This window comes from Eublepharis macularius, chromosome 12, assembly GCF_028583425.1.
Source record: "Eublepharis macularius isolate TG4126 chromosome 12, MPM_Emac_v1.0, whole genome shotgun sequence".
Lineage (NCBI taxonomy): Eukaryota > Metazoa > Chordata > Lepidosauria > Squamata > Eublepharidae > Eublepharis > Eublepharis macularius.
In genome coordinates this window covers 55,735,840-55,761,103 of record NC_072801.1, presented here as the reverse complement: position 1 = coordinate 55,761,103, position 25,264 = coordinate 55,735,840, and the positions used below count along the sequence as shown (strand labels likewise).

Below are 25,264 nucleotides of genomic sequence, written 5' to 3'. Positions count from 1 at the left end.
TCTTTAAGCTGTTGCTCTTAGACATTTTCTTTTAAAAAATCCACAATAATGTACCTCTTTCTTTTAAACAATTTTTCACCATTTCTGATGTCTTAATCTGAAACATTGGGTAGCTAACAGCAACATTCAAGGCATTAGAAATGCCACACATTTGTCCTTGTGATGGCTATTATTAAGTCTCTTCTACTATGTGAAGACTTTTTTTTAATTTTACTTATAAATGAACCAACATTTTTAAGAACTCTTTTCCAATATTGATCTATTTTGTCCACCAAAATACTGCTGGAAAATGAATATTCATTAAGAGCAGCAGAAAATTTCCATCTATGTCCATTTTTCAAAGAACGGATCCCAAAAATCATCAGCCACAAAAGGAATCATGACACAAAAGTGATGTGATATAACATGGTAGGTGGCAAAGTGGCAATCGGTATCTGGAATGGAAATTTTGTTACCAGGATGCTGGTGGTACTGCTGCTGTTGCTGCTGCTGCTGTGCCGTACAGTATGTGGGATGCGTCCCATGAATTATACCGTTTACGATGACCCCTTCCCTATTCCTCACCAATTCTATCAGTCAGGGGACCTTGTTATTGGTGGGATCGCTGCTCAAGTTGCTTTCATCAATAACCCTCCATCTTTCAAGGAACACCCTGCCCGTATGGTGATTGATGAACCTTTGTAAGGATCTTTTTTCTTTCTGTAATTTGTCCTGATTGTTGTAGTGAGGCCGTGTGTGAGTAACAATTGTAGTAACGACACGAGACCGAGATCTGGATGCAAAGTCTGCCCCCCCAACATGGAGGCGAGAGTTTTATTAAGAAGCCGTCTATAGCAACAATTGTAGCAACAGTTACACATTCCAGAACCAGTCACAGCCAACTACGCAAATATGCTGTGATCAGGCTTTTGCCTTATCTATGAAACATAGCGAGAGGAACACAGTGGACCTTTAAGACATGTAAGAATATTACTTAAGAGTGTATGGGAATATTGTGCTCTGAGAAGGATAAGAGACTTACTATGCTCAGATGAAACATATTGACACTGCTTTCCTGGTTCCTGGGTGGTGTGCCAATCGACCAGGAATCAAGAATGCAGGAATGTAAAGAGTTAGCATGTAGACTGTGTGGTGTGCCAGCTCCATGCCTACAACAATAGATTTACTTTTGACTGCACTTTATTTAACTCATTTATATCCCACCTTTCTCTTCAATGGGGACCTGAAGTGCCATGCATTGTTCTCTTCTCTTCCTTTTCTCCTCACAATGACCCTGAAAGTTAAGTGATGCTGAGAGTGTGACTGACCCACGGTCACCCGGCAAGCTTCCATGGTAGAGTGAGGGTTGGCTGCTCTCTGGATCCTGCAGTAGTGCTTGGAGTGAGCTGGGGAGTCTGTAATTTCACATGTAGGCTTCTGTATCCCAGGATGAATTGAGTCAGAGGATAATAGAGTTTATAATTTCATTAAAATACACCCTGGATTTTGTGACTGAAAATATCTTTATCAAATGCCAAATGAATTTGCTCCCTGGTGCATTTGGATTTTATTTTCTCATCATCTTTTGTTGTGCATAAGTATTATATTTAGTCACAGTCCCCTTGTATTGTCTCCCTTTTTATTTAGCATCTTGTAATGCAGTTCCTATCACAAGTCAATATTGTAGATTCTCCAGTATCCCATGTGGACAAAGGATATCCTCATATCGGTCTCAGGTACTTGAAACCCTGGCACATTTTCTCTTTTCATACCAACTCTAGGACAGTTTGAGATCTTCTTTGATAACTCCCTATCTGGCAACATTTTCCAATTGCTCAAAAGATTACAATAGCCTCCTAAAGGGGAATAAAATTTGTATTGCTCACGCTGTTACAAAAGACATGTAGGTAGCTCTAAAAGTCTAAAAATCTGAACTAATGACTGTTCCTCTGCCTTGGAATAAGCAAGAAGAGAGCCTTATGATTGGCTTGGAGTCTTTATAGATTTTTCTTTGTGAATTTTAAAAAGCTGTACATTTTTTATCATTTTAAATCCACAATCTCTTGTTTCTATGAATTTTAAACTAATATTTAAAATACTTTCTGAAGACAGCATGCTTATAGAATTTTGGAATAAATAAATGAATAATATAAAAATGACCATTATGTAAAAAAACAACCATCTAAAACCATTTGGAAAGTGATAGGAAAAAAAACTGATGACAAATATTGGTAAAGTTTGAGCTTAATTGGTATAAAATCAGACAGACATGAAAATGGAATTCTTGCAGTTGAGAGATCCCAAGTGGAAGAAAAACAAGCTACTCGAATCCTTTAGAACTCCTTGTGCAGTTTTCTCTGGTATTGTATTTATGCAAGCAAAGCGCTTTTAAAAGCACAACTTAAGGAACTAATTCATAAATTGGAAGTTCAGCTGTAAGGATAAACATCGAAAATGCAATTTTTGTTGCTTTGTTAAATGTCCCTTTTGCAGGTCAATAACAAAAAGCTACCAGCACATCTTGGCCTTGGCATTCGCTATAAAAGAACTGAATGAGAATCCTACCTTCTTACCAAACATCTCTTTGGGTTTCTACATCCTCAACAGTTATAACCTTGGAAGGATGACTTATAAGGCCACCCTCAGCCTACTTTCTGCACAGCAGAAGCCAGTCCCTAACTTCTGCTGCAATACTCAGGAGAATCTTATAGCTGTCATTGGAGGCCTTTTGTCTGAAACCACTTCCAATATGGTCTCCATTCTAAACTTCTACAAGATTCCACAGGTAAACTATAAACATGGGGGTACAGAAACTTCACAATTCTGACATATAGTTTAACTTTCTGATTTCATCCATTTGAAAAATAACAATGCATTTTCTTTCAGTTCTCTCATGGATTATTTACCTCAACACAGGGTGACAAAAATCAATTTTCTTCCTTATACCAAATGGTTCCCAATGAACTATATCAGTACAAGGGAGTTGTACGCTTATTTCATCATTTCAAATGGACTTGGATTGGGCTCCTGGCTATGGATGATGACAATGGAAACAGGTTTTTGCAGACAATAGTACCAATACTCTCAGAGAATAGCATTTGTTTTGCATTCATATTCAGATTACCAAAACTGACGTATATGGATGAGATGGCAGACTTGATTTTCATGCAGACTGAAAAGTACTCTGTTCTCATGGACAGAAAAGTCAGTTCATTTTATGTATATGCAGAACGTCCAGCTATGATGGTTTTAAGTATCACTCTTTATATCACACTTTTCGTAGTATTGTCTCCACTGGGTAAAGTGTGGATTGTTACATCCCACTGGGACTTTGAGGCATTCTCTATCCAAAAGATTTCAGATTTAGAATCCTTCCACGGTGCTCTGTCTTTTACAGTCCATTCCAATCAGCCACCTGGATTCCAAACATTCCTTCAGAGCATAAGACCTTCCTGGTCTGGGGAAGATGGATTTATTCAGGACTTCTGGGAACAGGCATTCGGTTGTTCATTGAAATTCTCTTATGAGCAGGAGGAAAATGAGAAAATTTGCACTGGGGAAGAGAAACTGGACAGCCTCCGTGGGATTTTGTTTGAAATGAGTATGACTGGCCACAGTTATAATGTCTACAATGTTGTCTATGCTGTGGCTCATGCTTTGCACAACATCCACATATCTCGATCCAAACATAGAAGAGCCATAGAAGGAGGGAGGCAGGACATTTGGAATTTACAGCCATGGCAGGTACAGAAGTTTTTCAAACAGGCCATCATATTATCCTGAGATAAACAGAACTCTTCCATTATAAGTCTAAATATATAAGATCTCCTTCAGCTTTGCAAATCCGGTTCTTCCAGCGACATAATAAATGTTTAAAAAATTTAAAATCTCTCTCTCTCTCTCTCTCTCTCTCTCTGCATGTTAGTGTGTAGTCTGAAACTATGAATCTGGATCTCAGGGACTTTGTAAAACTGGCTGTGAAGCATGCAGCACTGTAACTGTTCCTTCTGTTTTATTTTCCAATCTAGTTGCACAACTTTTTAAGGAGAATCTTGTTCAATAATAGTTGTGGAGAAACTGTGCAATTTGATAAAGATAGAGAACTAGTTACAGTTTTTGATGTTACCAACTGGGTTACATTTTCAAATGGGTCGTTTGCTAGAGTAAAAGTGGGAAGTCTGGATCCTCGTGCCCCTTCAGACAAACAGCTGACTTTCGATCAGGATAAAATTGTGTGGCATAGAAGCTTTAACCAGGTGAGATGCAGCAATAGCTCTTTGATTTCATAAACATCATTCCTTCTTTTGCACATAAACACACTGCATTTTAAAATATGGAATGACCACAAATGTTGAAATTGAATGTGCTCTTTGTTGTAAACGACAGCATGAGACCCCCTTAATGATACCCGATGTTGGGCCCTTTCTGGCCATAAAACTCAGACAGATGGCCAGTCAGGGGATATCCCCAGATTCCAAATGAATTCTGGTTCACATCCTGAATGTGAGGCAGTAAAGTACAGTGACAGACTACTGAGTCTGATTGGCTAGAGAGGGTTAATAGGCTTGGAATGAACCAAGAACAGATAGAGACCTCCATGGGATTGGGAACATTACATACTTCTCCAGAATTTTTGTACTGTTTTTCTACTGTTGTCAGAGATATATCACAATATTTTTTTTCTATTTGAATGCATCTTTAAAAAACCCTGATCCAATATTTGTACATTTATATTTATGATGAAATTGCTCCATAAAAGCTGTTTAAACTCATTTGAAAACTACCTTATTATATCCCAACTTTCATCCCCTAAAGGACTCTCTCCTTCCATACATTCCTCTGCACTAGTTACAGTCCTCAGGCTGCCAAATACTGGCAGTTTCTCCATTTAAGGTTGCCCACCTGTCATGCATTGCCATTGTTGCTTCCACACTATGGAATGGGCTTCCTGAAGAGGTGAGGGGGGGGGGTCATCTTTAGAACACTTTAGGAAGCATTTCTAGCCCATTTTCTTTGCCATGGCTTTTGATGGGGTATAAATTGCAGGTAAATTTTGGTGGAGGTAGGCTTATGGGGGGGGTTAATTTGTTGGGGGTGGGTTGTAATGTTTTTAATGATGAGAAGAGACAGTATCCACCATGGCATTGTTGTTTGAATCATTAAACTGACTGACTTGTATAAAGGACAGTCCCTTTTATTTTGACCCCTATTTGCACCTGTGCAGTCAGTCGCGTCTTCACGATAACTGATCCCAAGATTAGCTGAGTTCATAGGCAGATTCCAAAAATACATCTAAGGAGTCTGCCAACTGGAAAGCATCATGCTTTAAGGGTGCCGCCCTCCATTTTTACTATGCACAATGTAAAAATAATGGCAGTGATGGCAGACAAGAACAATGAATGAGGCCACTGCTTTCTGAATGCTGTATGAAATGAGAAAGCAGTGTAATGCAAACAGACATATCCAAGACGTATCACCAAAAGAGTGCTCCTTCCTTGCAACCAGTGTGAAGATCATGAGCTGGACAAGTTGGGAGTTTGAAGTTGATTAGTTAAAACTTTAATGATACATTGGTTACCAATTCTTTATATCTTCCCCAGCACTTTTCCATCACCCGAGAAGAGATTACATTACATTTTATAACCTGATGATTGTTATGCAGATAATAATCACATACTTTGTAAACCACTCTGAGTGGGCATTAAGTTGTCCATTAAGGGCAGTATATAAATCAAATGTTATTATTATTATTATCATCATTTTTTTACTTACTGGTTTCTGACCAAGTTTGCCTATGTAAGCCACTTAAAAGACATTTAAAAATAATGTTGTATATTCCAATTTAATTGTCCAAAATTGTAGCAGCATGTTCTTTATAGCATTATCAAACAACAATTACTTGTCTTTTGCTAACCTCCCTTTCCATTGATGGGCAGGTGCTTCCCCTTTCTGTTTGCAATGACCACTGCCTTCCAGGTTACAGCAAGCAAAGGAAGGAGGGAGAGAAATTTTGCTGCTATGATTGTGTTCCATGTCCAGAGGGGATGGTCTCTGAGCAGAAGGGTAGGAGGCATCCTTTAAAATATTCTTGTGTATTAGGCAAAGAAACATCTGCCCAGGTCTGCTATTTTGTCATTTGATATGCAGAAATCAGGTGTTGCTGCTTTTTTCTGTCATATAATGAAACACCATCACCTGAGCAACACTGGAGGCCCCAATAATGCTTAAAACATAGCCAACATAGCCTCTAAAAATGCAGCTATCTTTCATTCATTCATTCGTTCATTCGTTCAGTCATTCATTCAGTCATTTATTTACATTACATTACAACTGTCTCCCATGATGGATGACACAGTATAAGTCAATATGATCAATATCTGGAAGATTCAATAAACAATACAGTAGGTATGCGAATGCAAATTTGAAGGTTTGAAAAGCAGCAGGAATCCAATACGGAGCTGAAAGAATGCTGGAACAGAAAATAAGCAACTAAGCATGACATATTAAACAACACAGAAGCTATCCAGCAGGATTACACTTACAGCAACAGACAGTATGCAGTATATAGTTTACAGATTATCTCCTTACCAGAGCATCCCTTTGAACCATTTCTTTACAGAACAGCCTTCCCATCTGTATAAAAAAGCCCTCCTGAATAATTCAATTTTACCTACTTTGCAGAAAGCCAGGAGACGAGGAGCCTCATAACCTCATGAAGCAGGCCATTCTATAAGGTGGGGGCCAAAACTGAGGGCCAAGCTACACGTGACGAATGACACTTGAACAGCAAGTGTATTTCTCCCTGTTCACTTGCCCTCCACTCAATCCACTTGCTGTTCAAGTGTCATTCGTCATGTGTAGCTTGGCCCACAGAATGCACATGTACAGGCAGTTTTGATTTTGCCCATGTACAAGGTGGCACTTTCAGAAAGTTGTCTTCTGATGACTAAAGCTGCTGTAGCAGAGCATTGGGAGAGAGAGGTATGAGGTCTCAGAGATATGAAGAACCTTGTAGGCCTTTGTATATGCTAGCCTATACCTTGAATTGAGCCTTGTAACTGATGGGAAGCCTGCAGAATTGGAGTAACATGCATGCTCCATATAGCTCCTGATAATAAAGGAGCTGTAGCATTCTACATCCACTGGAGTCTCTGAGCTGAATTTGAGGGATGACCTGTGTAGATTGCATTATAGTAGGCTTGTCTCGATGTTACGGTGACATGGATATGGATGGCAAGACCAGCCATGTCAAGGTAGAGGGCCATCTTGCAGTCCAGACTGAATTAGTAGAAGGCATTTTTTTTTATAGCTGCACTAACTTGTTTCTCTAGCAGTAGCACTGGATCCAGTTTAACTCCTATACTTGTAACTAAGTCTGCAGGGATCAACTGAACCCAATCAAAAGTGGAGAGCACAATGTCTTTCAAGATCTCTATCTTCCCAACCAGCATCAATTCTGTCTTGTCTGGGTTCAGTTCCAATTTGTTAGCTTTCAGCCATTTTGCCACAACTCTCAGGCAGACTCATGACCTCTGCTATATCAACAGGAGATTTGGATACTGATATACAGAACTTGGTATCATCTGCATATTGATGACATCCAATTCCATACCTACAAATGAGTTTTCCTGAAATCTTTACGTAGAGGTTGAATAACATGGGTCTGATAAGAATGCATCCTGAGAAGTCTCACAAGATAATTCCCAAACAGAAGATAGCTGGTCTCCAACAGCAACCCTTTAACTTTGTTCCATGAAGAATGACTTAAACCAGTGTAAGACATATCCTTGATACTGACTTCTAGTTTCAAACACCTCACCAGGATGGCCTGAACTACTGTTGCAAATCTACATATAAATTCTGTATGATTTTGGTGCCATTAAGTGCAAAAACAGCTGTCAAAGAACCTCCATTTGGTCTCTCTCTCCTTCCCCTCTGAAAACAATCATCACAGAAATCAGGAGGGCAGAAAAGCCCCTGAAAATTTTGACCCCAACCCAGCAACATCCTAATGGGAAACTACCCAATCATGTTAAACATTCCATTCAACACCCATCAATCTGAAACCACAACAAAATTTTGTAGATGCACACCCCTAGTAATGACTGCATCCCAGTTGTGTGCCCCAGGCTAAGAACTACAGGCCAGGAGCTCTTCTGCTCTCACCCTTTTGTTCATACTAAGAGGTTTGTCCTCATTGCATAAGCCACCCTTTTAAATGCACAGTGTCAGTTGAACTTTGTCAACATAGATGGCATAAATATACAATTCCACACAGAACTAATATAATTGAAAATTTAGAGTGTCTTATTAGGTGTGTGGAAATGCATATCTAGAGTTTTTTCTTGGGTAATTCAACATGAAAATGCTGACAACTCTCTAAGGAGTTCTTCTCTTCCTTTGTTCTTTCCCCCCTTCCTCCCTTCTTACATACTTTAAAATAGTAGAGTTCTTAGCCATTATGGTGGTGGGCATTGTTCACTTTATGCAGTGTTGCAGATAGAGACCAAGTCTACCACTTCTACCTGTCTTTCCCAGAGAGTATTATGGTGGAAACTTAAGTTACAACTCCAGCCCTCTGTGAAATGTCTTCAGGGTGTCCAGTGGAAAGAGGAGGAAGAAAGAGATTCTTCAGACCTCTGTACTGAGTGTTTGGCAGGCTACCTGACTGGACCACCTCCAACACTGTGCTAATTATAGCACGAGCTATAACCGTGACCTTAAATGTACTATATAGAAAGCAAAAGTAAGCAGAATTCTTCTCTAGCTTATGTACAATTATCTCTGGGATGTTGGTCACATTTGAAATACTTTATTTTTTCTTCAGACATGAATGCCTGTGTCAGATGTCCAGATGATCTCTATCCCAGCAGAGACTATAATCAATGCATTCCCAAAGTCACAAGCTACCTCTCCTACAAAGAGACATTAGGGATAATCTTATCTCTGTTGGCTATTTCTTTCTCTCTGGTCACAGCTTTGGTGCTTCAAATATTCACGAAATACAAGGATACTCCCATTGTCAGAGCAAATAATCGAAGCCTCACCTACGTTCTCCTCATCTCCCTCCTTCTTTGTTTTCTCTGTGCCTTGCTCTTCATTGGACAGCCAGGCAAGGTGACCTGCCTGCTCCGCCAAACTACTTTTACTATCATCTTTTGTGTGGCCCTTTCCAGTTTGTTGGCCAAAACCATTACTGTGGTTCTGGCCTTTGTGGCCACCAAACCAGGATCCAGAACAAAGAAATGGGTTGGCAAAAAAGTGACATATTCTATTGTCCTTTCTGGGTCCTTTATTCAAATACTGCTTTGTACTCTTTGGCTAAGTACTTCCCCTCCATTCCCAGATAAGGATATGCACTCACTTCCAGGGACTATCATACTGGAATGTAACGAGGGCTCACCCACCATGTTTTATGTTGTCTTGGGCTATCTGAGCTTTCTTGCTGTGTTCAGCTTCACTATGGCTTTCCTAGCCAGGAAGTTACCTGACAGTTTCAATGAAGCCAAATTTATCACTTTCAGCATGTTGGTCTTTTGCAGTGTTTGGTTGTCTTTTGTTCCAACTTATTTGAGCTCCAAAGGGAAAGATATGGTAGCCGTGGAGATCTTTTCCATCTTGGCATCTGCTGCTGGCTTGCTGGGTTGCATCTTTTCCCCTAAATGCTACATCATTTTGCTGAGGCCAGAGATGAACAAGCGGGAACAGATAATTAGGAAAATGTGAAAATATCAGCCAATTGCTGTCTTGCAACAAGGATCTCATTTCCTCCCAACTGCCTGGTGTTGCCAGTCACAACTAGAGATGGGCACGAACTGGAAAAAAAATGAACCATGTGGTTCGTGGTTCATCAGATTTCACGAACCATGAACTTTCATGAACCTGCCCTGGTTCGCGAACTGGTTCGTTTGGTTCATGAAAATGTCACATCCAGGTCAGAAAACCATCACTTCTGGGTCAGCAGAAGGTCATTTCCAGGCCAGCAGAAGTTCACTTCTGGGTCCACAAAAGGTCTGCAGGAAGTCCGTCCCCTGTTGTCTAGGAAACTGATTAATTGGCACCAGGCTGTCTGCAGTGATGAACCAAAAATGAACCAAACGAACCAGCCTAAAAGTTTGTGCCGGTTCATCAGAAATGGGATCTGACAAACTGTGGTTCACGAACCACAAACTGGCCTGGTTTGTGTTTATTTTGGTTCGTATTTTGGTTCGTGCCCATCTCTAATCACAACCCTCTTTTAGTAGCTTGGTGGCAGTCCAGATTTAAGATCGGAGAACAAGACCCTGTTTCTGTGACAGAGTCTTAACAAAGAGTATTTTTTTCTTCAGGTTAAAGTTTTATGGGGTTTTATAATAAGGTTACTTAAGGTTAGTACAAGATATTCTTCAAAGGATTTCATAGTACCTTTCAATATTATTCTTTATGTTTTTTTGTAGTGATGGTGGGAGGGTGAAACTCATGTTGACTACTTTCCAATATTCCCCAGGTGTAGCAAACTTTCCTGGGTTTGTGGGTCATGTTGGGTGGTGATATTTTTTTCTTACAGAAAAAAGAAAGTCAGTGGTCACCAAGCATGGCAGGATTAGATTCCAAAGAAGGCATCTAGATCCCAAAGAATGAGAATCTTTCCTGGGTTTGTGGGTCATGTTGGGTGGTGATATTTTTTTCTTACAGAAAAAAGAAAGTCAGTGGTCACCAAGCATGGCAGGATTAGATTCCAAAGAAGGCATCTAGATCCCAAAGAATGAGAATCTTTAACATAGGCAAGTTGTATTAGGCATCACAGTGACAATCATTTCCATCCCAAAGAATGAGAATCTTTAACATAGGCAAGTTGTATTAGGCATCACAGTGACAATCTTTTCCATCCATTACAAAGGCACACACAAGAGAGATAAAGCTAGAATTATTCTTGCTTTATATGTGTGATTTTAAAAAAATTTATTAGATATCTATTATGAACATGCAAATTTAGCAAGACCAATGAAATCTTATGCCGTATTGAAAGACACAAGGGCCATTTCCACACACGTTGAATAATGCACTTTCAACGCACTTTCACAATCCTTTTGAAGTGGATTTTTTGTTCCACACATGGAAAATCAGTTTCAAATGTTCACTAAAGAGTATTGAAAGTGGATTATCCAACATGTGTGGAGGCAGCCCATGTCATCCATGGCTCTGTCAGAGGCACGAATGGATTTCCCCTTGTGAAGAATGCTTTCTTATATTACTGTTCATTGATAGGAGACAAAATTATACAGAATGATTCCAAATGCCGGGGTTCAGTCTTCATTGAGTCTCTTGTAATATTTGTGTGATCACTGTGAATGTGACATCTATGATGTATCTTGCTCACACAGTTCACAAAAGATATGATTCAAGGATGGGTATATTGGTTGAAATAAGTAGTTAGCTGAGAAAGTGCACCCTTATCAAGTGGGACAATTAGCTTTTGTTAAAAAATGATGCTAAAATCCACTAAATATGGGAAATGGAATTGATTGTAAGCTTCTTTTTAGAAGGGGCGCCTTACTGGTGACCTGCTTGTATTTGGAGTAAGACATTTTCTTGGATTCATGTAATTGGTCTTCCTTAATTATTTATGTAGCAATGATGGATGGTATGATTTTGTGTTGATTTAGCTAATGTTGAAAACAGTGAATATCTATGTTTTATTAAAGGCTTAGAATGGAAACAAGAGATTCTCTGATATTATTTACTTGTGTACTACACCTCCCAATGGACCTAAAACATTACAGAGGTGTACCTCTTACCAGGAATCAAATGAGCTGATATAGGGAAGCTAACTGGATGCTGAGGGATTCTTAAGTGCATGCCTATATATGGATCAGGCCTGAGCAGAGTCATCCAGAACAACAGGATTCACACCTCCAGTTTAAGATCATACAATCCAGTATACCTTGAAAGAAGTTTAAAATGCTTGAACACAAATGTGTACTACAATTTTACAATTCACTCACAGCTTCAGAGTGGACACAAAGAGCCTCTCTAAGGGCCAAGCTACACATGACGAATGACACTTGAACGGCAAGTGTATTTCTCCCTGTTCACTTGCCCTCCACTCAATCCACTTGCCGTTCAAGTGTCATTCGTCATGTGTAGCTTGGCCCTGAGAGCCTTTCTAGAGACCCCTGTGTGGTGTAACAAGATGTTGGGAGAAGAGTCTGTACATTTTCCACAAGGCTTTCAGCCTGCTGTAAAAGAGTACTTTGCATGTCCCCAACGCAACATTCCCACACTAGAGTGGAGTAGTGGCTTCCTTATTTTCTGAGAGCTGCCAATAGATCTCAGTATATATGAAGCAACACCCACTGTTTTTTATTTTATTTATGTCACTTATGGTCTGCCTTTCTCACTAAGACTCCTCAAGGTGGATTACACTGTGTGAGATTAATACGGTCAGTATCAAGGATAATTTCATAAAATATGCCATAGGGTAAATAAGCACAAGTTTACAAAGACATAATGTTAGCAAGAATCCAATACAGGGTTGAAGATATGCTGAAACAGAACAGAAGCAATTTCAGGACTGTCCTAGGAGCACGTATTTAATGCAATGTAAGGCAACATAGTGGTGACGTCTATGGGTGAAATGTATGGTCTCTAACTCATTAGCGGCACATCTGAGACCTCCTCCCTACAATGCAAAAGCTTTTTTGAATAATTCAGTTTTACATCATTTGCAGAAAGCTAGAAGAGTGGGGGCTCTCCTGACCTCCTCAAGCAGGCTGCTCCACAGAGAAGGGGCCACCACAGAAAAAACCTGTGTGTGGGTTGCTGTTGATTTTGCTTATGTTCAGGGTGGTACCTGCTGGAGACTCTGTTCAGATGAGTGAAGTTGCCACAGAGGAACATAGAGAGAGAGGCAGTCCCATAGTATGCTGGACCAAGGCCATCAAGAGCTTTGTACGTTGAACTGAGAACAGTAACTGATAGGTAGCCAAAGGAGTGACTGCAAAATGTGGGTGATGTTCATGCTCCTGCTTGCTCCTGATAACAGTCGTGCCGCAACATTTTGCACCGATTCAAGTCTCGTAGTTAACTTTGATGGGGGACCTATGTATAGTGCATTACAATAGTCAAGTCTTAATGTTACCATAGCATAGTATCATAGGTGGCCAGGTCAAGGTAAGAAGCCATCTTCCAGGCTAGAGTGAGGTTGTAGAAAGCATTTTTTGTGGCTGCCTTAACTTTTTCCCCCTAACAGTAGCACTGGATCCAGTATAACTCCTAGGCTCTTAACCGAGTCTGCAAGGGTCAAATGAACTCCATCAAAAGTGTGGAGTACAATGTCTTTCAAGATCTCTGCCTTCCCAAGAAGCATCACTTCCATCCAGTCTGGATTAAATTTCAATTTGTTTGTTTTCAGTCATCATTTCACCACAACTATCAAGCAGTGACCCAAGATTTCTACTGCATCATGTGGGAACTTGGATAGCAAGATATAGAGTTGGATGCCATCTGTACATTGGTGACATCCAACTCCATAGCTGTGCATGAGTTCTCCTAAAGGCTTTACGTAGAGGTTGAATAACATGGGAGATAAGATTGTGCCCTGAGGAACCCCTTAAGATAGCTCCCATTCTGGAGATAGCTGATCTCCTACAGCAACCCTTTGATGCCCACTTCTGTCTCTAAACACCTCAAAAGGATGGCATGGTCTACTGTGTCAAAGGCTGACCCCTTGTCTTCAGTAAACATGGCTAAAGGAAATAAAATTTTCATGCTGAGAAATCAATATGTTTGCATTTCATTGAAAAATATTAGGCCCATCCTTGCACGGATTTGGGACAACAAAAGATATAAAATGACTGAGACACTACTATCAATGGTGTGGAGGAGGCATGAAATAGATGAGTGCTTGTTCCCAAGCTAAAAATTATATTCGATGCAGCTGCTTCACTTTGAAATTCATGAAGCTGGCTTTAGAGTGCTGCTGACTTTCTCCTGGCCTCATTTTGGCCGCACTACTTTGATTTCAAAACTTCAAGGAGGTTGAATTAACAAATAAAATAATGCAATGTTATATGGGGGCTGCTCTAGAGGTCTCAGATAATCTATTGTGGTCCCGATCCAAAACCTTCAGCTGTGAGCTATGACTTGTAAACAAAAGTAGCATGCATTCTAGCCCTGAGACCACCTGACCCAGAATGAAAAGAAAAAGGAAGGCAAAGGCAGGTACCCCCCCCCCTGCTCTCTAAAGTTCTGCTTTGCTGATGCTGAGTACTCCCATCCCTCCCACTTAACTCCATGTCTCCTTGCTGGTTGGCTCAGCACAGGCCCCTGCAATGTGAAACTTGAATGCTGTCACCAGGTAGCAATGATTCGGATCCAGGTTCCACATAAACAGTGGCTCCCTACTCCTCCATTTCCTCCACTGCTGGTACCATTTAAGCAGCCTCTGTATCAGGGAAACCAGGTCCTGTTCATTCAGGCTTCTGGGTACAAGAACTTTCTCATATGGAGTTGAGAAAGAGGAAGCATAGAATCTTCATTTTCCTTGATGCTAGCTCAAAGGAAACAGACTCTGTACTGGGGAAGGCGAACACCTTGTGGAGGCCATGGACTCAAGGGTTCCATGGAGCACACTTTGGGAAATGCTGTTCCATGCAGTTTGGGGCATGGGGGCTTTAGGAATGAGATTCATGATCAGTACTCGCCAACCAAGTCCCAAAAGCACAACCTTCTGTTAGAAGAACAACATTCTTGTTTGGTGGTCCTTTTAAGTTTTTCACATTATTGCTTTAGAGTTTGAAAGAAAAGGAATGCAAAATCCATTGAACTAAAGGCCGGGCAGATTTTTTTCAAAACTGAGGAAAATTTATTGAATGGATGTCTGCACACATGGCGTGTTACCTTGAGCTTTTTTTTTTTGACAGATGGGTGGTCAAAAATACCATAGGGAAACAGTGTAATATCCTCACCAAGATAGCTCTCTAGTATATGTTAAAAGTGGAGTGCAAATTGAAAATATTAGAATTTCCATTGTTTTGGCCATGCCATGCATTCAGATCTTTAAAAGAAGTTTGGATGGGATCCAATCAGCTTTTCCACTGTTGAAAAAGTGGGATCCCCTTTGACTTCCTGGCAGCCCAATCCTAAGAGGGGCGGGGAAACGGAATAGGAACTGAACTAAGGCTTGCGACGGCGCGTCTAGGCCTTATGCCCGCGTAAGTGGCCCTCCGCCCGCGCTTGGATGCGGCGCCGGCCCACCGGCGGGCTGGCACTGGCGGAAGCCACAAGCGCCCGGGCGGCGGCGCAGGAGTGGCGTAGAGCCCCACGCCAACGCAGGGGTGGGTGGGGAACAAGGCGGGGTCAGAGTTAGTCTGCTCCCTAAGCCCCTCCAGAAGCGGGAACGCCCACAGCGGTGCAAAGAAGCTACGCCACGGAAAAAGAAGGCGTAGCCCATAGGCGGCCATGGAACGGCGAAAAACTGGCCCCCTCTCCGAGCGCCCAGCCCCGCCCCATGGCCCGAAGGAGCATAGGATGAGAACCATCCCGGGGACCAATCAGCGTGCGCGCCCGGCGTGGACGAGCCCCCCTCTCCGCACCCAATCACCTGCGAACGCGCCCTACAAAACATCCGGCCAGCGCCACCCAAACCCCCAGGTAAGTGAGCACTTGGCCGGAGGCTCTGCCTGTGTGCTGTGTGGCATTGCCCCTTTGAACACCAAACGGGGGTGAGGGCATTCACGGTGGCAGGCACAGAATGCACTTGGGGGACTTTGCGAAAAAGCGGGGGAACTTCTCGTAAAAGGGAATGGGCGCAAATGTCTGCCTAACTCCCTTTCTACCCTGACAGAAAGAATGACTCAACATCTAACTGGGCTCATGCAAGCTAGTTGCTTCTAACTAAGCACAAACAAATTAACCTTTCCAAGACAGAAGGGAATGACACTTGGCAAATTAACTGCAGCCTCTCCCGTTTCCTTGCAGGTGCCCTGACTCTGGCGCTCCCGCCTGGTGATGACCGACAGAGCGCTGACAAGTGAGGAGGAGGGGGGAGGGGGGGCGTTCCGCAGATTAGTGCAAACCACCCATTCACCTGAACCCACCTGCTCACTTGCCGCTTTGGGTGAGGCCCAGCAGGGGTGGGGGGCAACCATGGCCGCCCTTGGCCGCCTCAGAGGCAGGCACCCCAAAAACCACATGTGACCAGGTGTTTGTTGTGACCAGCTCATTCCCTCTCGTAAAGGTACAGGCTTGCCAAGGCCGAGTGCATCCTCGCCAGACTGTCATGCATCAGCTTCTGCCCTCAACTATGTGCATCCTCCTGTATGGCGGAGTGTGGGGCTTGCCTCGCCAGTAGAACGAGGCAAAGCCCACATGTGTCTTTTTCTCCCACAGGCACGTCCAGGGCATGGCTGCTCTCCCGCGCCCCGCCCTCCCCAAACATCTCTGACGGACGGTTGGCTGCAGCCCAGGAAGCACCTTCGCGCCGCGGCCTGCATCCCAGCCCCGCCGCTCCGAGTGGGAAGGAGGGCTGTGTGGAATGCTCCAGCTCCCTTGCTAGCCTAAACGCAAGCCCACTTTTTCCAGTGCAATAAAACGAGATGTACAACAACTACCGTCTGTGTCTGCAAGCCTGACTTTGTCCTCTGCCCCCCCCCAACACTCCCGTCACATATCCCCACCTGCACATTGCCACAAATGTATCTGACACACCCCGTCCTGCCTCCCCACCCCCTTCCTCCCCTCGCAGTAACACCCCCTCCCTCCTTCCTCCTCTCCTCCCCCCTCCTCTTCTATATTTGACCAGTGTCTGTACCACGCATCTGACGAAGAGAACGTGATTCTCAGAAGCCTATGCTACAATAAAATTGGTTAGTCTTAAAGGTGCTACTGGACTCTTTTGGAATTCGCTACCACAGACTAACATGGCTAACCCCCCTGCATCTATGGTCAGGTAGAGGGTTGAGGTGGGGCATGTCAGCGGGGAGGGGGAATCAATCCCTGGTGGGGCGAGCAGCTGGCACCCAATAAGCCAGGTTGAGGGTGGCGCGGGGTGCCGCTGCAAGGGGGCGGGGGATGGCAGGGGAAACGTTCCGCTCGCTTGAACCCTAGCCCCATCAGTGAAGAAACTAGGGTGGCAGCAGGCGGATGCCATATCCCGGGCAGGAGGTCTCGCGCGCCTGGGGAGGGTCGCTCCCATTGCAGCAGCCCCATTGGTCATTCCAACACCCTCCACCCCGCGGCGTCCTGCCTCGCATCCAATCCTGTGGGCCAGTTGCGAGGCTCCCGCACCAACACAGCGTGGTTTTTCGGAGGGAAGGGGTGCGTCCGAGGCTGCGTGTGGCTCCGCTCTGGCCCAGCGCCGTCTCCTGCTTTCAGCATCTGTGGCTGCCTGCGTTGCCCTGCTGGGGGGTGGGACCCACTCCTAGGCTGCCAGCCCCGCCAATCCTGCAGGGAAGGCCGCTGGCCCCGCCCACTGGGGCAGTGGAAGAGCACACCAGCCACGCAAAGTGGCCGGAATGCGGGAGCCCAAGGTCTCCCAGCTGGCTGCCACAGTGCGCCCCTCCCCCGGCCGGGCCATGCAGGCTGGGTGGCCACCCCAGGCCCCAGGAGGGCCCCCCGATGGCAGGTTGTGTGAGCACCCCAGCTCAGGGCGGCATGCCAGGCAGGGCAGGTGCGTTAGGGCAATATGGAAGATATGCCAGAGCGGCCCCTGGCCAGTCCTTGTGCATCCTAAGCACCCCCCCCTTGGAAGGGATGCGCTGTCAGCGCGGGCCTGGTCATGCGCTCATGGTGCCAGGGCAGGATATGGCTGGCAGTTCGCCAAAGTATCGCAGGCAGACACGGGTCCATGGGCAGATGAGCTTTATTCCCAGTCCCGCGGCACACCATAGGGTCAGGCCCAAGGGTTGGCGTCCGGCAAGGATGCACCTGAGCAGCACAGCATCCCCGAAAGGGACGAGGGCCCTGGGGCCATAGGAAGCCAACCACCGCGGGAGCCGGGAGGCCTCTGCTGAACCTATCCATGGACTACGCAGCTGCCAGACAGAAGATCGGGAATTGTTACATCTCAGACCCTCCAAGGTCATGCCGGCGGGCGGTGTAGTTCGGTGGGCAGCACAGAAACACTATACCCACAGTGGTCCTGGCTGCATGGAGGGCGACGGGTGGCGGGAGCAGTGGGCGGCCAGGCTCGGGGCCCAGCTCATTGCCAAGGCAGCCGGGAATGACCTCCTGGCAGATGAGGGTGCGATGACTGCGCGGCCAGTTTACCTGGAGGAGCTCTTCCCGGGCCGTGCGGAGGAGGCCCGCCTCGTACGAGCATGGCTAGATGCGGCACTGTGCGAGGTGGAGCATGACCTCCTGGAAGAGGAGGTGGTTGCGGGCCCCGCGCGCAGTAAGTCGGGGTCCTCGCCATTTGGGGGGCCTCCTCTGCTGCCGCGGAGGGCAGGCCGTAAGGGCCCGGAGGCGTCCCAGCCACTTCCATCGAGGCGCAGGTTGCAGGTGCTTGCAGCACATGCCGGGCTGCCACCAATGGGTGCCCTCCCTCCCTCCCTCCCTCCCCCCTCTGCAGGGACCATCAATGACAGGTGGATGGCTGCCATGGACCGGGTTCACGGGGCATTCCAGCAGGCGCGGGCAGCGGCACCATGTGAGTCTCGACAACAGGAGGGGCACGGGCATGTGGGGTGGGGCGGCCTGCAGCCGCGACGACAACCCCAGAGCCCACAGGGGCCCTGACGCTCCCATCCCCCACCTCTTGCCCCCACAGCGGAGCCCGCCCGGAGCCCCTCGCCAGATGAGGAGGAACTTGGGAGGGGCTTCACCGCCTGGTCTCCACCCCGCTACCCGCCACCTGCTGAAGACCCGGAGGGTGACCCAGTGGAGGGGCCTGGAAGGAAGCGGCCGAAGCTGGAGCCCATCCCCGTGGAGGGCCGGGCAGCTGCCGATATGCCATCCCAAGCACAGGCATCTGGGACCCCAGCTGGGCCCCTGCCCTGTAACGGGAACGCCGTGGCGGGGCCACTGGCCTCCCCCTGCTCCGACGCGCTACCTGGCCCTCACCCTCCTGGCTGCTGAGGCCGGGGTTCTGGGTTGGCAAGCTGCTCTCTGGGCGCCTGATGCGGCCCTGGAATCGATTGGGAATAAAGCCAAGTTCATTAACTGCTCTTCCGGTGCAGCCTGTCCATGGGGGGCGGTGGCTGCTGGCTGGGGCGGCTTTCTCATGCTCTCTACATGCAGGGGTCAAGGCAGCGGGGACTCGGCGGGGCCTCCTGGGACACCGTGGGGGTTTAAAGGGCGAGTGTCTGGCCGGCCAAGCCCCCCATGGCCAGGCATGGCCCTCAGCGCGCAGCATGCCCCAGGTGCTCCGCGACCCTGTCTCGCACAGCTCGGTCATGCTCCTGGGGCTCTGCAGGGGCGTCAGGGGAAAGGCGGACGGTGGGTGGCACCCAGGGGTCCTCGCCTGGGCCCTCTGTGGCTGGCAAGGGGAGCTGCTGGCGCATGGCGATATTGTGCAACATGACACAGGCAGCCACGAGCTTGGCGACGTTGAACGGCTGCATGGCCAGGCGGCCGCCCGTGTGATGGAGGCATCTGAAGCGCATTTTCAGCTGACCGAAAGCACGTTCGATCACCATCCTCGTGCGCCGGTGGGCCTGGTTGTAGTTGGCTCTGTCGGCGGGCTCATCCGCAGGGTATGGCGTCAAGAGGTAGGGCAGCAATGGATAGCCACGGTCACCTGCAAGGGGAGGCGGTGTTAGGATCTCCCTTCCCATCCCCGTCCCCTCACAGCTCCCCCACCATCTCCTGACCTAGGAGCCAGCCTCTCCTCTCAGGCCATGATGACAGGAGCCTGTTCAGGCCGGAGGTGGTGAAGATCTGTGCATCGTGGACGCTTCCCGGGAACTTGGCAACGAGGTCCGTGAAGATCCCCTGGTGGTCACAGGCCGCCTGGATGTTGATACTGTAGAACCGGTGCCGATTCCTGTAGACCTGCGGCTCCTCCCTGGGAGCGCATATGGCCACATGCATGCAGTCGACTGCTCCAATCACATTGGGGAAGCCCGCAAGGGAGGAGAAGCCTGCCCGGATGGGTGCCAACTCTGCCTCCGAGGTGGGAAAGTGGATGTGCTCGTGGATCCGACCAACTAGGGCGTCCAGGAAGGCATGCAGGCAGCGGCTGGCGGATGACTGGGAGACCTCCAAGGCCTCAGCCATCACTCCCTGGAAGGAGCCGGTCGCGAGGTAGCGGAGGGACAGCAGGACCCTCTGGAGGACGGGGATGCCCCGGGGAGCCGCAGCTTGCCCCTGAAGGGCGGGCGCAAGCTCCTCGCACAGAGCCTGTATGGCTGCCCTGTCCAGGCGGAAGCGGTCCAGGCAAGTCATGTCGCCCAGGAGCAGGGATGGCACCCTGGCCTGGAACCGGCGGCGGCGTCTGAGGCGGCACCGCCTGAGGGCCGCTCGGACAAACACGGCTGGCAGGAGGTGGCTGGTCCAGATCGCTGGGAGCCGCGGCGGCAGTGGCAGGCACCAGGCGGGGATGATCGGGGTCCTGCCTGGAAGGAGCTCAGGTTGAGTTCCAGCACCCTGAGCCCCCCCCCCCACGCACCTGGAAGCAGCAGGCCTACCAGTCTCAGTGGCCCATTGCAAGTGGCTCTCAGGAGCGGGTCCTCTGTCTGCTGCATGGGCCGTCCCAGCCACCCTTCCCGGTCCTGCACCCCCTGTGCCCTCCTCCATCTTGCCGAGGGGATGGGTGGGCACATGACTAGGTGGCCGATTCCCACCACTTATCTCAGGGACCGGACATTCCAGCGGGCACTGCCCCCATGTCTGCTGAGAGCACTAGTGGCGGCGGAAGCCAGCGCCAGGCAAACTGCACGGAGGCTGAGAGAGTGCTGCTTTTTGGGCTCGTGGTGGAGAATGCGGAGGTCACTCTGAGCACGCACAGGGGTGCCTTGTCCCGGTCTCGACGACGGGCATTCTGGCAGATGGCAGCTGACAGGGTCTCGGCTGTGGGCAACGCGCCCCGCACTGCTCACTCGGCAATGAAGCGCTGGAATGATTCTTTCGGGCCCGCGCGCAAACGAGTGCGCCTCCTCATGTCTCAGGGGGTTCCTTATGAGCGGGCCCTAGACGAGGGGCTCCCAGGCCCAGAGGCGGTCATGCGAGCGGTCATCCCGGAGGCGGTGGTGGGCGGCCTGGGTGTTGAGGTCCTGCCCGGTTAGTATTTGTGGATTCAGGGAGGCGAGGGGTGGGGGAACGCATGGATCGTGGCACATGTGTGACAGGGCCTCTCCCGTGGGTAGGCACGGCCCCTGAGGGTCCGGACCCAAGCCAGGCAGAGGCAGAGGCAGCGGGGTCTGTGCTCCTCCTGGCAGAGGGCGGGGCCCAGGAACAGGCAGCCCTTCCACCGCCACAGCAAGCCCCTGTTGCCAGCGACGAGGAGCCTCAACCGGGCCCGTCGGGGGGCATGGATCCGGAGCACGGTATGCATCTGTGGCCCTGCTGCTGGTGGGGCCAGGGACCGGCTTGGCCACGGGCCTCGGCCACACATCCAAGGCCCCTCATGGCGCCGGCCGGTCTCAGGATGGGGGGCTGCGGCCGCGGCTGGAATGGGTGTGCTTGGCCCGGCTCGGTGGCCTGTGGCAGCCCATGTTGGGCCGCTGCTCTTCCCTCCCTGGGCCCTCTTCCCACCCACATCTCTCTCCAGCAGGGACCATGCGCCTGGAGATAGGCGGAGAGGTGATTGCCCAGCTGCGCGGGCTGCCACCCTCCCGGAGGACCTCTGCGGCCGGAGCGGCTCTCCTGCAGTTGCTCGGCTTCCCTGTGTCGGTGGAGGGTGAAGGTGGCCCTGAGACTCCGCCAGTTCAGGACACCTCGTCGACAGAGCCGCTCGAGGAGCCGTCCCAGCCTGCAGCGCCATCCCCTCCAGCCCCCCCGCCCCCGGGTGCCATGGGCCATGTGTGGGAAGGACCTGGCTCCGCCTCTGAGGGGGAGGGGCCCATGGAGGGGGTTCTTCCAGGTGCACGGGCTCGCGGCCCCCGCCCTGCCCAGCGGCTTCCCCCGACACTGGCCGCAATGTGGGCGGCGATCGAGAGGGAGCGGCTAGAGGTGCACGCTGCATGGGAGGAGGCGAACAACCCCGGCCGGGAGTTCATGGCTGCGGTACTGGAAGTGGGGGAAGGGCTCCGTGCTTCTCAAGCCCATGCCGAAGCCCTGCTCGGGCGGCTCGTCGCAATCCTCGGCCCTCCGGCCCAACCCGCTGCAACGGTTCCACCCGCCCCAGAGGCACCCCTCCCTCGGGCCCAGTTGCGTGCGAGAGGCCGGGCCCGTGGATGGCCAAGGGGGTCCGGCCGCCGGCCTCGCCGGTAACCGCCGCTGCCGCCTTGCGGGGGGGGGGTGTTCTGCTGCACAGGCGGCTCTCCTACACATCTCCCCTTCCTCACATCTGCTGGGGGAGGTGGGATGATATAATAATAAAGGCTGATTTCTGTGCAACGGGTGTCTGTGGTCTTTGCCTTGGGATGGGGACGGGGGGGCAGGCCCGCTGTGTCTTCCTCTTGGTGGCGGCCTCAGGCCAAGCCTCCCCTTCGGCGCCACTTGGTGACTGTTCCCTGCTGCTGGAGACTGGCTGCTGCCCTGGATTCCTCATGGCAGGGTGCCTGCCGGTCCCATGCCAACCTCTCTGGACGCGGCCGCCACGGACTTGGCGCTGCATTGGGCAAACGGGGGAGAGGCTCCTTGGACCATGCCCACCCCTCTCCTTCCCAACTGCGAGCCCCGCCCGATGCACGAGCCGAGGCAGTCTGCCGGCATGGGCGCGGTTTGCCTGCTGCTCTGGGGCCTGGCCGGGATCGCGTGCTCCCCATAGTCTGCGCCTTTCCTGGCCCCTCCCCTTGCTGCTTCTCAGGAACAGCGCCCTTTGGCTGCGCCTGGCGGCAGCCGTGCATCTGACCCACCCACAACACTTTCTGGTTCTCCCAATTTGCATCTCTCCACCGCTGCCGGCGCTGCTGCGGCCACACTTTGCTGGCACAGGATCCGGCCCGGCGCCGCCGCCACACCGCCGGTGCGGCTGCGCCGGCGTTGGGGCCGGCCATAGGATTGCGCTGTTAGTAGCATATGTTGAGGATCATTCAATCTGCATGGGCAAAAGCCACGCATGATAGGGAACTGTAGTAAGGAGGAAAAAAATGTGTGAGATTGAGTTGTGCAGACTTTGGAAGAAATGATGTTTGTGCCATGAAACAGTTCTTCATTAGATTCTTGGAGACCTAGCTGCTGTTTAAGTCAAGGAGCAGGCTAAGCCATGTTTGTCCGACCAACTGGTGAGCCTCGAAACAAGATGGTGCTACTAATAACATGTGGCTGAAGGCAGATCTGTAATTTCCTACTTGTCCTAAGTAGAAGCACCTCATATCAGTGATCAGTTCATGTTTCAGATATTCATTTCTGACTTGCAAAAGTGATGATAATCATAATGGTGTGGGGGGGAGGGCATGGCACAGGATGGTAAGCTGCAATACTGCAGTCCAAGCTCTGCTCACAACCTACCTGAGTCTGATCCTGGCAGAAGCTAGGTTCAGATACCGGCTGAAGGTTAACTCAGCCTTCCATTCTTCTGAGGTCAGAAAAATGAATACCCAGTTTCCTGGGGGTAAAGTATAGATGACTGGGGAAGTCAATGGCAAACCACCCCATAACAAAAGTCTGCCATGAAAACATCATGATGTGACATTCCCCCCAGGGGTCAGTAATGATTCGGTGCTTGCACAGGGGACTACCTTTACCTTTTATTTTTGTCTTGTGCAATCCCACAGTAAACATTGCTGTAAGAAATTATTTCCCAAGTCTGACAAAATTACTAGCTTTTTTCCTACTCCCCAGTGAATTTCCAGAAACTGCTAGCAAGATCAATAACATTGACACTGGAAACATTATAAAACTCCTCACATTCACCACAGGAGTGCAGAATAGACAGGGCTCTGTCAGTCTTTTGTATGATTGTTTCCCCTTAAAATATAATTATTTCCTTCAGTTCATTTGCACCTTATCTCTTTTCACTGCCAATTTCACTCACTGTTTGTAAGGTGAAAAAAATTACCTCATCAAATGGTTTTGAGTGAACATACTTGTGCATAGTATGGTCTTTTGACAAATGTTTTACAAAGATTTCTTTCAAGGGGTTTTCCTTATTATTATTTTTTAAATCTAATTGAGAATTATAAAACAGTCAGACTGACAATCTGTCATTGAAGTTTTTTTTAAAATTTTGACTTGACATAAATGCCATCTCACTCATTCTGCCATGAAATGGAGAAGGCATAGAAGAACAGCCACTTGAGGAAAGCAACAGCAAAATGGTTACTATTTGATAATATGTAGAGGGGCAAAAAATCATGGGAACCTACATTTGGAATGGAAATTTTGTTCTTAGGGTTGTACTTGTACTCATGTTATTGTTAGTACTGTTGACTCATATTGCCTGCAAGATACATATTCATAATTGCATTATGTATGATGATCCACTTCCCATTTTTCATGAATTTTATCAGCCAGGCAACCTTGTCATTGGTGAGATTGTCTCTCAGGTCTTTTTCTTGTATGATCCTTTGTCTTTCAAGGAACAGCCCAGGAGAATGTTGAGTGGGGAAGCTGCGTAAGAAATGTTCTTTATTTTTCTTGCTGTAATGGCTTCAGATTGTGACTATAAACATATTTGACTGAAGAGAAGTAGCGTTCTGGGAGATATTTTGGTGAATCAATTATTCTGTTTTCCCTGCAGTTTGTGTGATATTGTTGGGATGTTTGGGATGTGTTTGTGAACAACCCCATTGAACTGAAGGGTATCTCCATATTCCAGTTAATGCAACTTTTTTTCTTCATTCTTTCTCACCTTTTACTTGTTTATTTAAATATTTATAGCCCAGCTTTTCTCTATAACTTAAGGGAGTTTAGAATTCTAAATTAAAATCCTACATAATGTAATAAAACTCCATTAACCTCCAAAAGAATATGTCTGCCACTCAACCCTTATCAGATGAGCTACCAAATAAAGCTGTCCTATAACGCCTCCTGAAAACATCCAAGCATAGAACTCTCCTCCCTGCCTCAGGGAAAAGAGCTGTTCTTGTAAAAGAACAATGAAAGTGAGCAAAGTGAAAGGATTAAAGAATGATGACACAAGACCCCCCCCCCCCAGGTTCATCTGTTCATCTGTGTTTACCTATTAATCGTAAACAATACAAGTAGCTTTTACAGAAATGTGGAATACATTGTTTTAAAATAAATAAATAATGGGTTTGAT

General features: G+C 48.0%; 1 protein-coding gene across 1 annotated transcript; it reads left to right on the top strand.

Annotated features, from left to right (window-relative positions):
• The first annotated feature begins 459 nt into the window (after positions 1–459).
• Positions 460–14,489, top strand: LOC129339461 (vomeronasal type-2 receptor 26-like). Its single transcript, XM_054994042.1, has 5 exons — positions 460–680; positions 2,473–2,764; positions 5,916–6,042; positions 8,807–9,701; positions 14,354–14,489. Exons 1-5 carry the CDS (start codon positions 460–462, stop codon positions 14,487–14,489), a joined length of 1,671 nt encoding a protein of 556 aa, XP_054850017.1.
• Positions 14,490–25,264: the final 10,775 nt, after the last annotated feature.